At 33.6% G+C, this 13,104-nt stretch overlaps 1 protein-coding gene across 1 annotated transcript; it reads left to right on the plus strand.

Moving 5' to 3' along the window:
• Positions 1-1,081: 1,081 nt before the first annotated feature.
• On the plus strand, positions 1,082-7,371 carry LOC136257900 (uncharacterized). The gene is made up of 12 exons (XM_066051220.1): positions 1,082-1,698; positions 2,329-2,430; positions 2,477-2,536; positions 3,985-4,055; positions 4,310-4,391; positions 4,755-4,967; positions 5,077-5,319; positions 5,485-5,589; positions 5,905-5,976; positions 6,454-6,515; positions 7,020-7,104; positions 7,178-7,371. Exons 1-12 carry the CDS (start codon positions 1,264-1,266, stop codon positions 7,196-7,198), a joined length of 1,551 nt encoding a protein of 516 aa, XP_065907292.1. The 5' UTR covers positions 1,082-1,263; the 3' UTR covers positions 7,199-7,371.
• Positions 7,372-13,104: the final 5,733 nt, after the last annotated feature.

The raw sequence follows: 13,104 nt of genomic DNA on the forward strand, positions 1-13,104 counted from the left end.
TGGGTAACACCTAGCCACGAAGCCTACTGAATGAAGCTTATTCACCAGCTTTTTACTTATAACCAAGATTTATATACACATTGTCCAACAACGCTATTATGTCACGTGATAAGGTGGTAGTTTCACACATGACAACTTAAGGCTGTGGACACAAAGTAATATAATATGTAATATTATTACAGTTACTTTATTTTATGAGTAATATGTAACTGTAACTAAATAGTTGAGTTGCAAGTAATATGTAATATGTAACTAGTTACTTTTAAAATGTAACTTGCCCAACACTGGCTGTATAAATTGTATACATACATATTATAATTTATAATAAACACAACATTTTTGTTATTTTCTATAAAAATAGCTACTAAAATCTGGAAGTTTTCAGCATTTGGAATTTTTCAGCAGCTTTAGCCACACGGCCCACATGTAGATCCCTTATTAACTATTGTCTATGATATTGTTGCATCATTTATGCATGTCATGTGTATTATTGACCTCCCACCCTTTCCAAAAGTCTAGATGCGCTAATGTGCTATGTATATTATTACTATATACCAATGAGTCTTTACATTATGTTGTAAATGTATAAATTAAAAAATCTGCTACTGTACATCAGAGGACTACAAATCGCAAGACACTCTGTGTGTGTGTGTGTGTGTGTGTGTGTGTGTGTGTGTGTGTGTGTGTGTGTGTGTGTGTGTGTGTGTGCGTGTGTGTGTGTGCGTGTGAATAACAGATATGTGACCGGATTTGCGAAAAGGTACCTTTTCCACACGTTTGACATACCAGCAAACAAAATGATGTAACGCTTGACTCCTTATCCTGATTAACTTGCTCTTAGTATCAAACTGTAGCCAGATACTGTAGCTACATTCATTAAAACATTCAGGCAATTATGTGATATGATCAAAACGTTATGAAGCTTTGAAGTTCAAAAAATGGGTCAAATTTTGTGTGTGAAAAAGGTACCTTTTCGCAAATCCGGTCACATATAATGCGCAGTAAGCTACCATCAATAACAAAAAAATGAATGTCATTGGTCTTATGACGTGAGATAGCTAGCTGATTATCCAACACTTTAGTGGGAGTTAATTCTTGAGATCACCCATGTGGTTGTCTGCAGGTAGTCACAAAGCCCACATGTGGTTAACTAGCTCATGAGGTTTACAGGATGTATGATCAGTATAAAATGTCTGCCAGTTTGCTAATGTAGAGGCATCAAGCTTAAAACTGTTCAGTTCAGTTCGCTACTTTTTCATAGTCATGAAAGCTTTTCTATCCTTCACATTGGTGATTTGCAGCTTCTTTTTGATCTCAGTTGCTGAGACGGATTTTTCTTGTGACGAGCACGTGAATGAGAGGTTTTGCAGCTCATTTGGAGATGTATCAAAGAGAGTGATAGAGGGACCACAATATGAAACATACAGATCATACAGCAGATACTACAGAGGATATACCACACGGAGAAGAGAAGTCTTTATTGATACATCTCAAGTCCTTATGGCTTGTAACTCCTCATATGCATTTAGCTTCAAGGTTTTGGATAACTCCAGTGCTCCAGTTAACTCCAGTGCTCCAGTTAACTCCAGTGCTCCAGGTAACTACAGCAATCTAAATAACACAGGAAATAGCTATGAATGCGAGTATGAAATTGTTGATGATTATCGGATCTGCATTAATGACAATACCTCTGAAGTGGTAAGTATATTGTTATAGCTTCAATAATAATATTATTGTTATGAAGGGAATGGAAAGCTTGTTTTGGTGATATTTTTTGGGCAAAAAATCCAGACCTCTATTATACAGTACTATCATACTGTATGATAATTTGCTTACACTGTATATTTGCTAGTGCTGCAGCCATGTGCATGCACTGCTTGAAGGTTCTTAGTTTACTAATTTGTTAAGATGCCTTACTGTAGTTATACTGATAGTAAAGTGTCAGTAAACTTAAGTATATGGAACATAATTATTTTACTAAGTTTTAAACTCTCAGTAAAACATCAGTGAATGCGGGTTTACTGAAAAACTACTAAAATAACAAACAATTAACTGTTCCATATACTGGGGATATACCACTGTAGTAAACTAAGATACTTCAAGCAGTGATGTGCTCAATAATCAGCTAAACCAAGATACACATAGATAGCCAGTGAAGATATTAAGAAATCTTAGATAACTAAACAAATCTGATACATGTTGTTATTTATCTGACCTAGCTGAAAATAGTTAATTGGTGAAAAATAATTAGCAGATTCTAAATCAATAACTTGTTGAACTTTACACACCAATACAATATCAGGTTATATTCAACTTATTTTCCTACAGGCTTCTCAACTAGGAGCTGCTTATATGTATGGGTGTGCTCCACGCCCAGAAGGTGGATACTGTGTAGATGCACTAAGAACAAGATTTGATAGTATTGATAAGGTAAACAGAAATCAGCCATGTTTTGTTTTGCATAGTAATTATATAGAACTTCGATAAATGTATTGATGAATTCTATCAAGGAATATGCAGCTATGCATGCAGCCAAGTAAGTGAATTTGTAACTTATGTATCTGTTATTGATTATAGTCTTTCTTTTGTACAATGTTAGCTATTTTTTTAACATCACACTATCCAACTTTTAATGCATAAATTAAAAAGTTACAAGTAGCTAAACATTGAGACTCACATTCCCATGGTGCTAAGTAATGCGATTTATGATTTAATTAGCCTTCAATTTGTTCGTATCAGCATGGAAATCCCAGGGGGGAAATCCCACATGTTGTAATCTCCTGTTTACTTAATAGCTCCAGCTAAAAGATAAATGGTTACATTGCATACACAGTAAATTCAAATGGGTCAGTTCAACCTCCATGGGTAAATTTAAACTACAGAAAGTTTGGTTAAAATGCCATCTAAAAGTGGGTGTAACCTGGATAGGCATTTGAACTAAATCAGTCAAAATAACTAGGGGAGTCACTATATGTAACTGTTCTTTTAAGTTGAATTAATGTATTTTGGTAATTTCAGTGTGGATTGTCCAGTCTGTTATATAAAAGTAGATACATGCTTAAATTTACATTGGTACACTGGTCGTAATAACATTTGTGGTTAATACTGTTACATCCCACGATCAAAAGTGAATATGGAAATCATAGATTTATATACAATTTCAAGGCTCTATAAGGTTAAAAATATTACAATGCAGCATGTAACAATTATCGTGATAATACCATACCTGTTTCACTGCCCATACAAAAGTCTCAATAGTAGCAGTGAAATTTATCCCATATTTCACTGGTAGCAGTGAAAAAGTTGTAATTGCAATTTCATTGGCTAGAATTTATGTTAACAATGTTATGCGTGTTTAGTACACAGTGACAAATTGCGTACATAGCAACGCTAATGCACAGCATGCGTATATGCAGCGAGTATGGTATTAACTGGGAATAGCATGGGTATAGCAGTGAAATTTGGGATAAATACTATACTCTTGTTGTATTGGAAATGGTAAATTTCCAATACAACACTCGTGGTATTTATCCCAAATTTCACTGCTACCCATGCTATTAGGCTAGTACATATGTGTCATAGATAGATTAAAGTACGTTATTACTATATTGATGACTGACTCGTAAACAAACAAATATTTTGTGATGATAGTTAATTTTACAACAGATGGTTAAAATTACCATGATGGTAAGGTTATTTCACACACTTAGCTAGAGGTTGAAGAGACCATGGGACATTTGGGTAATATGACTATATCTCACAAAGTTAAAATAAACAAGCACACCCTTGGGTCATTACTACCAAAAAATCGGTTGTTTGAATTGCTGATAAAATAACCCTAAAATTTGGGTCATCTGTGCCTATTTGAATTTACAGTGTACATACATAGTTTTAATTATGGGAAATCAACATGTAACAGTGCAGCTGTAGCTGTTAAGGGAACCAAATTTGTAATCTTAATTGTTCTCCATTATGTTATTGCAGTATATTGAAGAGAATCTAGAAGAGGCTGGTTGTTGCTTTATGGAGGCACTTAGAGCTCACTACATTGATGAGTAAGTACAATACGCAGTATAATTTTAAACATAAATCACGCAACATTATATTGCCATTTACATTACATAGAGTCATCTGCTGTCATGCTGTATATGTGTATCTAGCTAATATTTCTCATTTTACTATAATCACATCCACTGTATAATTAGATTATGATGGATTATACATTAATATAAAGGTTACATAATGCAATATGTATAATACATATTATGTATAAAGTTTTGTGATCATTACTGCCATTACTATATTTTAGTCCAGATAATTTTGCTGTCGCAATCGATGGATATTTTCAGCTGTGTGATGTAGTAAATGAGACATTTCTAGAATTTTGTCAAGTGAGTTAGAAAAATAATGTAGTCACTCCATATAAAATAATTTTTAAAGTTAGGCTATTATCTTGCCAAAATCTTTCTCTTCTTGTGCCAGTAGGTATAAGTTTGTAAGGTACTGTAAATCAGGTACATACTTTTAAATCTCAACTGATTATGTACCTTGTTATTCTTATAATACAATATTTATAAAGTTGTGCGATCATGAATTATGCTCATGAAGCATGAATTATGTAACTGTGTGATCTGAAATATGTTTATGATTTAAGCATACTTCATGTGCTCATGAATTATGCTTAAATCATATTTTCTATACAAGCCATATGAAAGATCTCATGAATATATATTGAAAGTTGGTTAATTTTATAGGAAGGACCAACTCCAACTCCCAACCTGTGTGTATCATCAGTCACAGCTATGTTCAATGCTGATCCCGAATGTGTGGCACTAGTGAAAAGCATTATTGATGACGTGACTAACACAAAAGATGAATTGTACAAGATGACTCTCATTCCTGGTTGCCTGCAATTATTTCAAAATTACATGTTGGACTGTAAGGATGTCATCACAAACACTACTCAGGTAAGTCATGGCATAAGCAACACAACACTGTACACAATGTGACACTCATACAGGTGTTGGTCATACTATATTAATGTGTGCATATTAATGATTTCTGTTTGACTTGCAGATGCAGCCATTCCTTTCACATGTTGATGAACCATGTTTAAACGCAGCTACTACTCTGGTTGAGTCAGATGATGATTGCTTAAATTCATCAAGGGCTCTTATAGCAACTGTAACAGCTAATTCATATTATGGGAACTTTCTGGATGTAGCAAAAGTTGATTCAGATTCTCTTGTTGTTTGTAGTAGTGTTGGATGTAAAGATCGCCTTGATGACTTTCTAACTAAATGTATGGCACCTTCTCCAGTAAGTTTCCTTGGTTATGAGTCTCTGTGTGTGTGTGTACGTATGTGTACACTGTACTGTGTCAGCCAAATGGTCTGTATTGTCTTAATGTTTGTGGTTTTGTTATATATGTATACTAGTATACACAAGTATAATTTAATATCCATGTCCTTGTGTCTTGTATAGTATGATTACCTTCTACCGTCCTTGACATGTTTGAGAAACAGACAAGACAGAAGCTGTTTGGCAGTACAACAGTCTGGTGTGCTAAGCTCCTTATCAGAGAGTTTTGTAAGTACAACATAGTCACTATATTTACATATGATAAATATGCAGGGATTGGAGGGTGAGACTTTCATTTGTGATACAACTAAACAAAACTAAAAACAGTAATAAACATCTGAGGTAGTATCAGTACTGCACTCAATTATACAAAAAACTAACATTATTTGTGATATTATTACAAATTACAATTTACTCCCTAGAAGAACTAGTCCTGTATTGTAATTATCCTGTACAGTGTTTCTGCATGTGTTTTTGGAAAAAGGTTATATACCACATATGGTACATACATAATTATTTTTGCTTAATTTGTTCTATTTTTAGTCACTCAGAAGATATAATGGACCTGGATGTCGTTCAACTATCGTGTCTGTTTGCACTTCAGAATGTAGAGAGGTACACATTTCATTTATAGCAATACATGTGGGTCAGTGGCTTTGATTTAGGAGAACACATAAGCTACTTTGGTATTTACACATTATAATATGTGTGGCATTTGGATTATTTTATCATGCAAACCTACAATATTGGTATATGGTATAAGCATGCAGATTGAATGCAAGCATTATAATTATTATGGTTGTATTCAATTGTTACTGTATTTGCTGTGTACATACCAATATAATACTATTGTATCTGGTGAAGAATAGATAAAGAATAGATATTAAATAAAACAGCACAAAGGAAACAATGAAAGAAGCTTCAGTTTTGTGCTAAGCTTTGTGTTTTGCTAATTGTACCGTATACCCACAAATTCCCTTGCTCTATTCACAGGTCTGATCTTACTACTGATACACTATGTATATGTGCATGTGCTAAACACATTTCTCTAGTAATGATTAATAGCTAATTGTAATATTTTGTACATATTAGATTGTTGCAGAAGCTCTAAATACAGCAGACTGCTGTGCATATGATGTCCTAAGGACTCAACTGTAAGTTTAAAGAAATAACTGCCTACTAGAGTCTCACTGTTTACTCTGACTGGTTTACAAAAAGGATCTTGCACACAAAAATGTGTCAACATGAATTTTCCCTGTCTGTTAAGCTATGTTGCAGCACACTTGAGACTAAATTGCAAACCAGTAGCTTAATCACCAGTATAGGAAAATTTAATGAGTTTAGAATACCCTTTTGTAAAGTTTGCCATCATTATTAATTGCACCATATGGCACAAAAGTTTAATGGGCAAATATGGATAATTTACTAGCAGTTTGTCATTTTTTTACTTTAATACATTCCATACCATGCACAATAGTGTCAAAATATTCAGTTGTGTTATCATCAAAATTATCCCAAGTCATTATATTTTGTGCTATGAATGCCAGTGTAGCTCAAAGCTGTACCCTATTTAATGGTCTTGTGCTCTCCAAAGCTACGTACATTTAGTTGTATTTGAGAAAATAAAAATATAAATGATGTTTTGGTTCATTATACAGGCAATCATTATTCAAAGGTGCCCTAACTGCTGATCAAGTGTTATCAGCTTGTTCCATCAGGAATCGACGGAGACGTTGTAGACAGGTATGTAACTTAGCTATATGCAATATATGATGAGAAATATTGTTCTTATTATTGTATTTTTACCACCATTTAGCAAATAGCACGCACTGCCTGATCATACAGCTACTTGAAGTGATTGACTAACATAACTTTGTAGGAACTCATTAGGTTACAATTTTACCATAAATGCATAATTGTATAACAACATGTAGATGAAATAACATTCATTGAACTACAGAATTGTGTGTGATATATTCACAAGATGTACTAGGGGAAAGTTACTTGTAACAGTTGCATTACTTTCTTGCATGCAAGTTGCATAATATGGTTTGCTATAATACATGTACAGTATTCCTAACATAAAGTACTATCGTACTGTATGATACACCAATACTTAATAGCAATGTGAGTAGAATTAAAGCTTTACACTAGATGCAGTAGCTGAATTACATAGCTTACTAGACTAAGAATGGAAGTTTGTAAGTCTGCCCTATAGTATGTACAAGTTGAGCTGAATCCTGAAACACAGCTAAAATTTAAAAGTGGATTTTTTCTCAACAGAGTTAACATTTTAGCCAACCAGATGATTAGTGGTGACAGCAAAGATGTCAACAACAGACACTACAGTTTGGCTCCATTACAAGTTTGGGAAAGGACTGTAATAGACATTGTACTTATATGGGTTAAATGTATAATGAAAATTTTAATTGGCCATAAATATTATATCAGACATTTGAACAAAAAACTTTTGAAATATTTTTAGTGGGTCAAGCAGTACTACAAATGAGCCAAATTTCAAGATTGTGTGTAATTGCATCATCCATGAGTTATTAAATGTTTTTGAGGATTCAGCTCAATGCATACATACTATAGCTAGTTATTAATTTTAATAGCTAGTAGCAGGCACAATCATGGATGTGAGAAGGAAATTGAGACATGGGCAGGAATGAGAACTAATAATTTAAAAACGATCCAGTTTATGTATGGCCTAATTGTCAAAGTTAAAAGCTTTTTAAGTTATGTGGTATCAATCTGAAGTTGCAAGTATAAAACACTAAGTTAAAATTTTGGACTGCCATGCCTTGGAAGTAGAGGTTTGCTGTGGTTCTGGAAATAGCCTTTGAAATGTGTACTTTATATTAGCTTCAGAAACACCAAATATTTATATTGGTAGTGCAGAACAGTGTAGTAAAATTAAACAAATATAAACTTCACAATTTTATTTCTCAAGGATAAATATGTCCAAAAGGGGAAATGGTACATAAGTCCACATCATGACCACAAAGTAGAAAAATCTGTACAAAAATTGCAATACTGTAATAAAGCAGTCAAGTGTACTCTCACCCAAAGACAAAAGAGTTTTGTAAGAAATTTAAGTATAAATGTGGGAAATTAGTTTTACAAATAATCTATACTATAAGAAGTGGCCGGTTTTACTAAGTAATATCCTTGCATAGGTCTGAGTGCTTACAATTTTACCCAAAATACTTTAGGAATTTCCCAAATTTTCACCTATTATGATCTTCAGTGTTCCCATTATGCTTCCATTATGCTCCTCTTTTTTTCAATCATCTTGGAATGTTTTAATCCATGAATGCTCTGTTAGAGTACTTCAGTATGAAGTGACTATTCAATTAGAGAGTATCAACCTAAGGAGTGATGTACAATGCATTTGAGTGCTCTATAGCAGTTTGCAGTTTCCACTGACTGCTCTATTAGAGAGTAACAATCTATTTTCATGGAATTAAGCTCCATAGTTTGAATTATATTATGGTAGTATTATACTGGCATAGTACTCCAGCCTATATGCTTTTAATTATGCTAGCATATTTGACACAGGCCTACGACCATGTAACCATCTGTTCTTTGGTAATCAGTGATGTTGCCAAAATTATAATCTGTTGAACTTGAATGTGTATTGTGTAGCTATTCATAATTAATAAACCCTGATGTAGATGTATCAGAATTAGGCATGGGAAGTATTTATAATCAATGTTTCATTTGCTGTAACAAATTCAATAGTGCTCATACAGAATTATAACAGTATTCTGTACATCTTTTTATATGCATATGAATACACTGTGATCTAATATTTTATGGCAGTTACTAATCCACATCCAGCAGTGGTTCTTGGTACTCACTATAGTTGAAGGTTACCTCAGGAATTTTATTACGAATGTTGTCTTGAAGTTCAAATTGTTTGGTTTGTGATTTACTATATAATATGGTGATCCATCTTGTTTGTCTACTGACACTCATCCACATCTTATGTTTGGTTGAATCACTACACAAACAAGTAATGATCTGATAAATGATTATAAAACTGAAATGAAGTGTAGCCATGAAAACCATTATATTAATAGTGGTCATGTTATGGGCATATAGTGACAGTACAAATAGTCCATGTAGGTTGAATAGGAACAATAGTTCATGGTAGTTGTTTAGTTTAGTTTTGAAAGGCCACAAACCACAGTGTGCTCCAATAAGGATACCTATAAACATGCTACCAATAGTGAGATTTATATTCCTTTCCAATGATGACATAGCAAAGAAAATAGATCTTGTTAACAATTGTAAACCTGTCCAGTAGTAGAACTTGTTCTTATATGGGCCTTGAAAAGCATCCAACTGTGGCTTGAACTTGTTAACTAGTCTAAACCTTGATAATGTTTTAGTGAACAACAAAATGATATTAAATGGTACCAGTGATACAAAGAGTATAAGACAAACAGTAAACAGTATTGTGAATTTAACACCAAAGAGTGGAACATTAGCATCCACTGACCACATTAGTGTAGACTGTTCACTAGGTAAGTGTGTGACTGGAGAATAGAAGAACAAGACACTTGACACAATTCGTAATATCTTAGTATAGGATAGTAGGAATAGTGTAACAAGTACTGGTAGAGCTCTTCGTGCAGTTAGTCTCTGTACCTTAGTGGAGTATCGACTTGCTATGATGAGTGATGTAGCTATGAGGATGAAGTAGATAGGAAACATTAATTGTAACCACATTTTAGCATAATCATCCATGCCATTATAAAAACATGTCTGAATACCCAAATCGAGATTAGCAAGTGAGATGAAGGTGTAAGAAGGTGTGAATTCTGAAAATAACACAGATGTGTTGATGCTTATGATATTGGTGTATAATACCAAACCATTAATAGCTCCATTAGTTACAGTAAGGTTTAATGTAAAGAGAACAAGGACTAGAACAAGCCCAGCTATTGCAATAGGTACAATGAGTAAGAGATAAATGTTGGAGCAGTGTTGACAATGAGAGGAGCCGAAGACAGCACTGAGACCATGTTGACATTGTCCACACAAGATTCCACACCTGTTGAATTGACATTGTGAGTTAGGATTTGATAAGTTAAGATGTGATGAGTGAGGAACACAATAGTGAAATGGACAATGTAGGGAAATGAGGTAGAACTCTTCGATTTGAGTGACTATCCAACTATTAGAAGGACGTAATATAGATTGATTATTAATATCACATTTTGTTATTCCAATCATTTTAAATATTGGACAACATTTGCATATTCCATCAATTTTAGTGAATCCTAGTGGGCATGTGTGTTGTCTAACAGTCAACAATTTAGCATGATCACTCATCGGTAGCACAGTGTTTAGAAATAATTTGCACCATCCACTGGTAGGAAAGGCTACTGTATAATTAACAATAGTGCACTGTGATTGATTGTTAAGTATTTGTTGATACTGATTCCCATCAAGTACTCTACATAATGGCATATTAAGTTGACTGATCACAGATATTATTGCAATAGAGTAGTACATTTTAGTGTAGTAGTACAAAGGTATAGTCAGAGTTTGTCCAGGGTATATGAAGCCTAAATCAGTAATACTACAGTCATAATGTGATGTATTAGTACAAACACACAGAGTGTTTGGTTCATTAACATGAGGTAGAGTGTTGTATGCACCAGTACTATCTGTGTACTGAATATACTCATTGTTTACATCAAGGGGAAGTGTAGTGTTAAATGACGACTGTGGTAACCATTGACAATTAGTAGTAGGTATGTTTTGTAGAGTGTTTAACATGCACAAACTATAATTGTAATGATTGTAGTAAAATTTGATTGAAATGTTTCCTTGTTCAACATTATTATCAAGGTTTTTAAAACTGATGTACTGAAAGAAACAATAAGGATAAGGGTTTGTTTTAACTGAGCTAGTAACAGAAAATGATGTACACAAATAATTTTTATTAATGTCCACAACACTAGTTTCTTTGACCATAATGTATTCATGACCGTTGTATTGAAAGTCAATGATAGAAAGTGCAGTATTGTTTATGAAGTGTAATTTGCCATCAATAACAAGATCACTGTGGTCTCCAAGCACAACAATGCTCCTGTACACTATGATATTGTAAAATATCACTGTACCAGCTAAAAAGAGTCTAGTATGTGAAATTACTATAAGGGAATTTACTCCATGCTTACCTGCTGATGTATTGGATGAAACAGTGGAATTCTGTATTGCGACTGTTGTAAGCATTGCACTATCATCATCTACCCTGTAGACAGTTAGTATACCACTGTTAATAATGCTAAAATTGCAATTTGCTATGTTTAAGGTGATTTTGTGTTCAGTTGTAATTATAAACTGATGCAGCGCTGCTTTTTTAAGATTGATTAAAAAGTGACAGTTATTAAAGTGTACTGTGCCATTTCTAGAGCTGTGGAAGTAAAAGTAAGAATCATAAAGACTATTAGTGGAAATGGATTTGTAATTAAATTTGCTATTTGCAATAATCACCTCACTATTTCTTAAGTCTTTTCCATGGAATACATAAGAATAATCAGGTAAAATAGCTTTAATATTTGATACCCTTATCACTATCTTGTAGGAGTCTTGAAGTGCCTTAAACTCTAGTGAGCAACTATCATTTGTATTTTGGTAATAATCTATTGAGACAGTATTGACTTCTTTTTCAACATGTTCCACTTCAAAATAAAACAAACCAATTCCATCACATTTAACATGACTAAAGTAAGAATCACCCAATACATTTACCACTAGTATGGCATAAGTGTAGTACAACTCCATGTCATCAGTGGATATCATTACTTGATAAACAGTAACAAATTTGCAATGTTTAATAACAAAAGCAGTATTACCTGTAGTTACTTTCTGGTGTACACTGCAATCTTGGATTTGTATATTACTAATCACCAAGTCAGTAATATTGACCATCAAAACACCACTTAATGTGTTACACTGGATGATGACGTCTTGTATTGTACTATTAAATTTTGTATTACCAATTAGTGAAAAGTTGTGAACATTTTGTATGATGAGATCAGAGTGAAGGTGATGTATTCCTGGTAGGAAGAGTAGTTGAGTGTTAGAGGTGAAGTATTTGGTGGTATTGAGCAGGTAGTGTTGTAGGTTATGACAATGATGACATGTAGTGTTAGGATCATCATCAGGTGTCACAGTGTAGACAGTACAAGTGGTAATGTGTAGTAATGATAGCAGTAACAGTGTGAACATCATGGGGCTGTGAATAAACATAAAAGTGTTCATGTAATTACAGGTACAGTGATTACTACTGATGAAGCACTGGTAGTGTAACTGTAGCAACAAAAAGTTGTTTAATATGTCACTCTTTGATATGGTAGAGCTTATTTTTTGAATACTGATGACATAGGTGAAATTAACCTAGAACATTGGGATCTTTGAGGATGTTAGCTAAAATTCTGTTGATTGCATAAAATAGTACATTGCCACATGCATGAGCAGAATCTTTCATACTAAAATGTAGTTCTGGCTATTAAAGTTTGTTTTTAAAACTTGTGCAAATTATGTGGGTATATACTTTACTTTTGTGCCAAAACTTGGGGTAAAATAACACATGTATTGTTTAGCTACCATGAACAAAATTTTATTTAGTAAGACTGCTTTATTAGAACATCTTCGTTTGCAGCACCGGTTCTACAGTGGTAAAAGGAGTCATGCATTCTTTGATACGTGATGTGTCTCTTA

This window comes from Dysidea avara, chromosome 6 (genome assembly GCF_963678975.1).
Source record: "Dysidea avara chromosome 6, odDysAvar1.4, whole genome shotgun sequence".
In the NCBI taxonomy this organism is placed as follows: domain Eukaryota; kingdom Metazoa; phylum Porifera; class Demospongiae; order Dictyoceratida; family Dysideidae; genus Dysidea; species Dysidea avara.

Bases quoted from the DNA above. Each gene is read 5' to 3' on its own strand.
- LOC136257900 (XM_066051220.1), top strand. From the start codon at position 1,264: ATGAAAGCTTTTCTATCCTTCACATTGGTGATTTGCAGCTTCTTTTTG. The intron at 2,431-2,476 runs GTAAACAGAAAT...GTAATTATATAG, and splicing joins GATTTGATAGTATTGATAAG to AACTTCGATAAATGTATTGA. The intron at 7,105-7,177 runs GTATGTAACTTA...ACCACCATTTAG, and splicing joins GACGGAGACGTTGTAGACAG to CAAATAGCACGCACTGCCTG.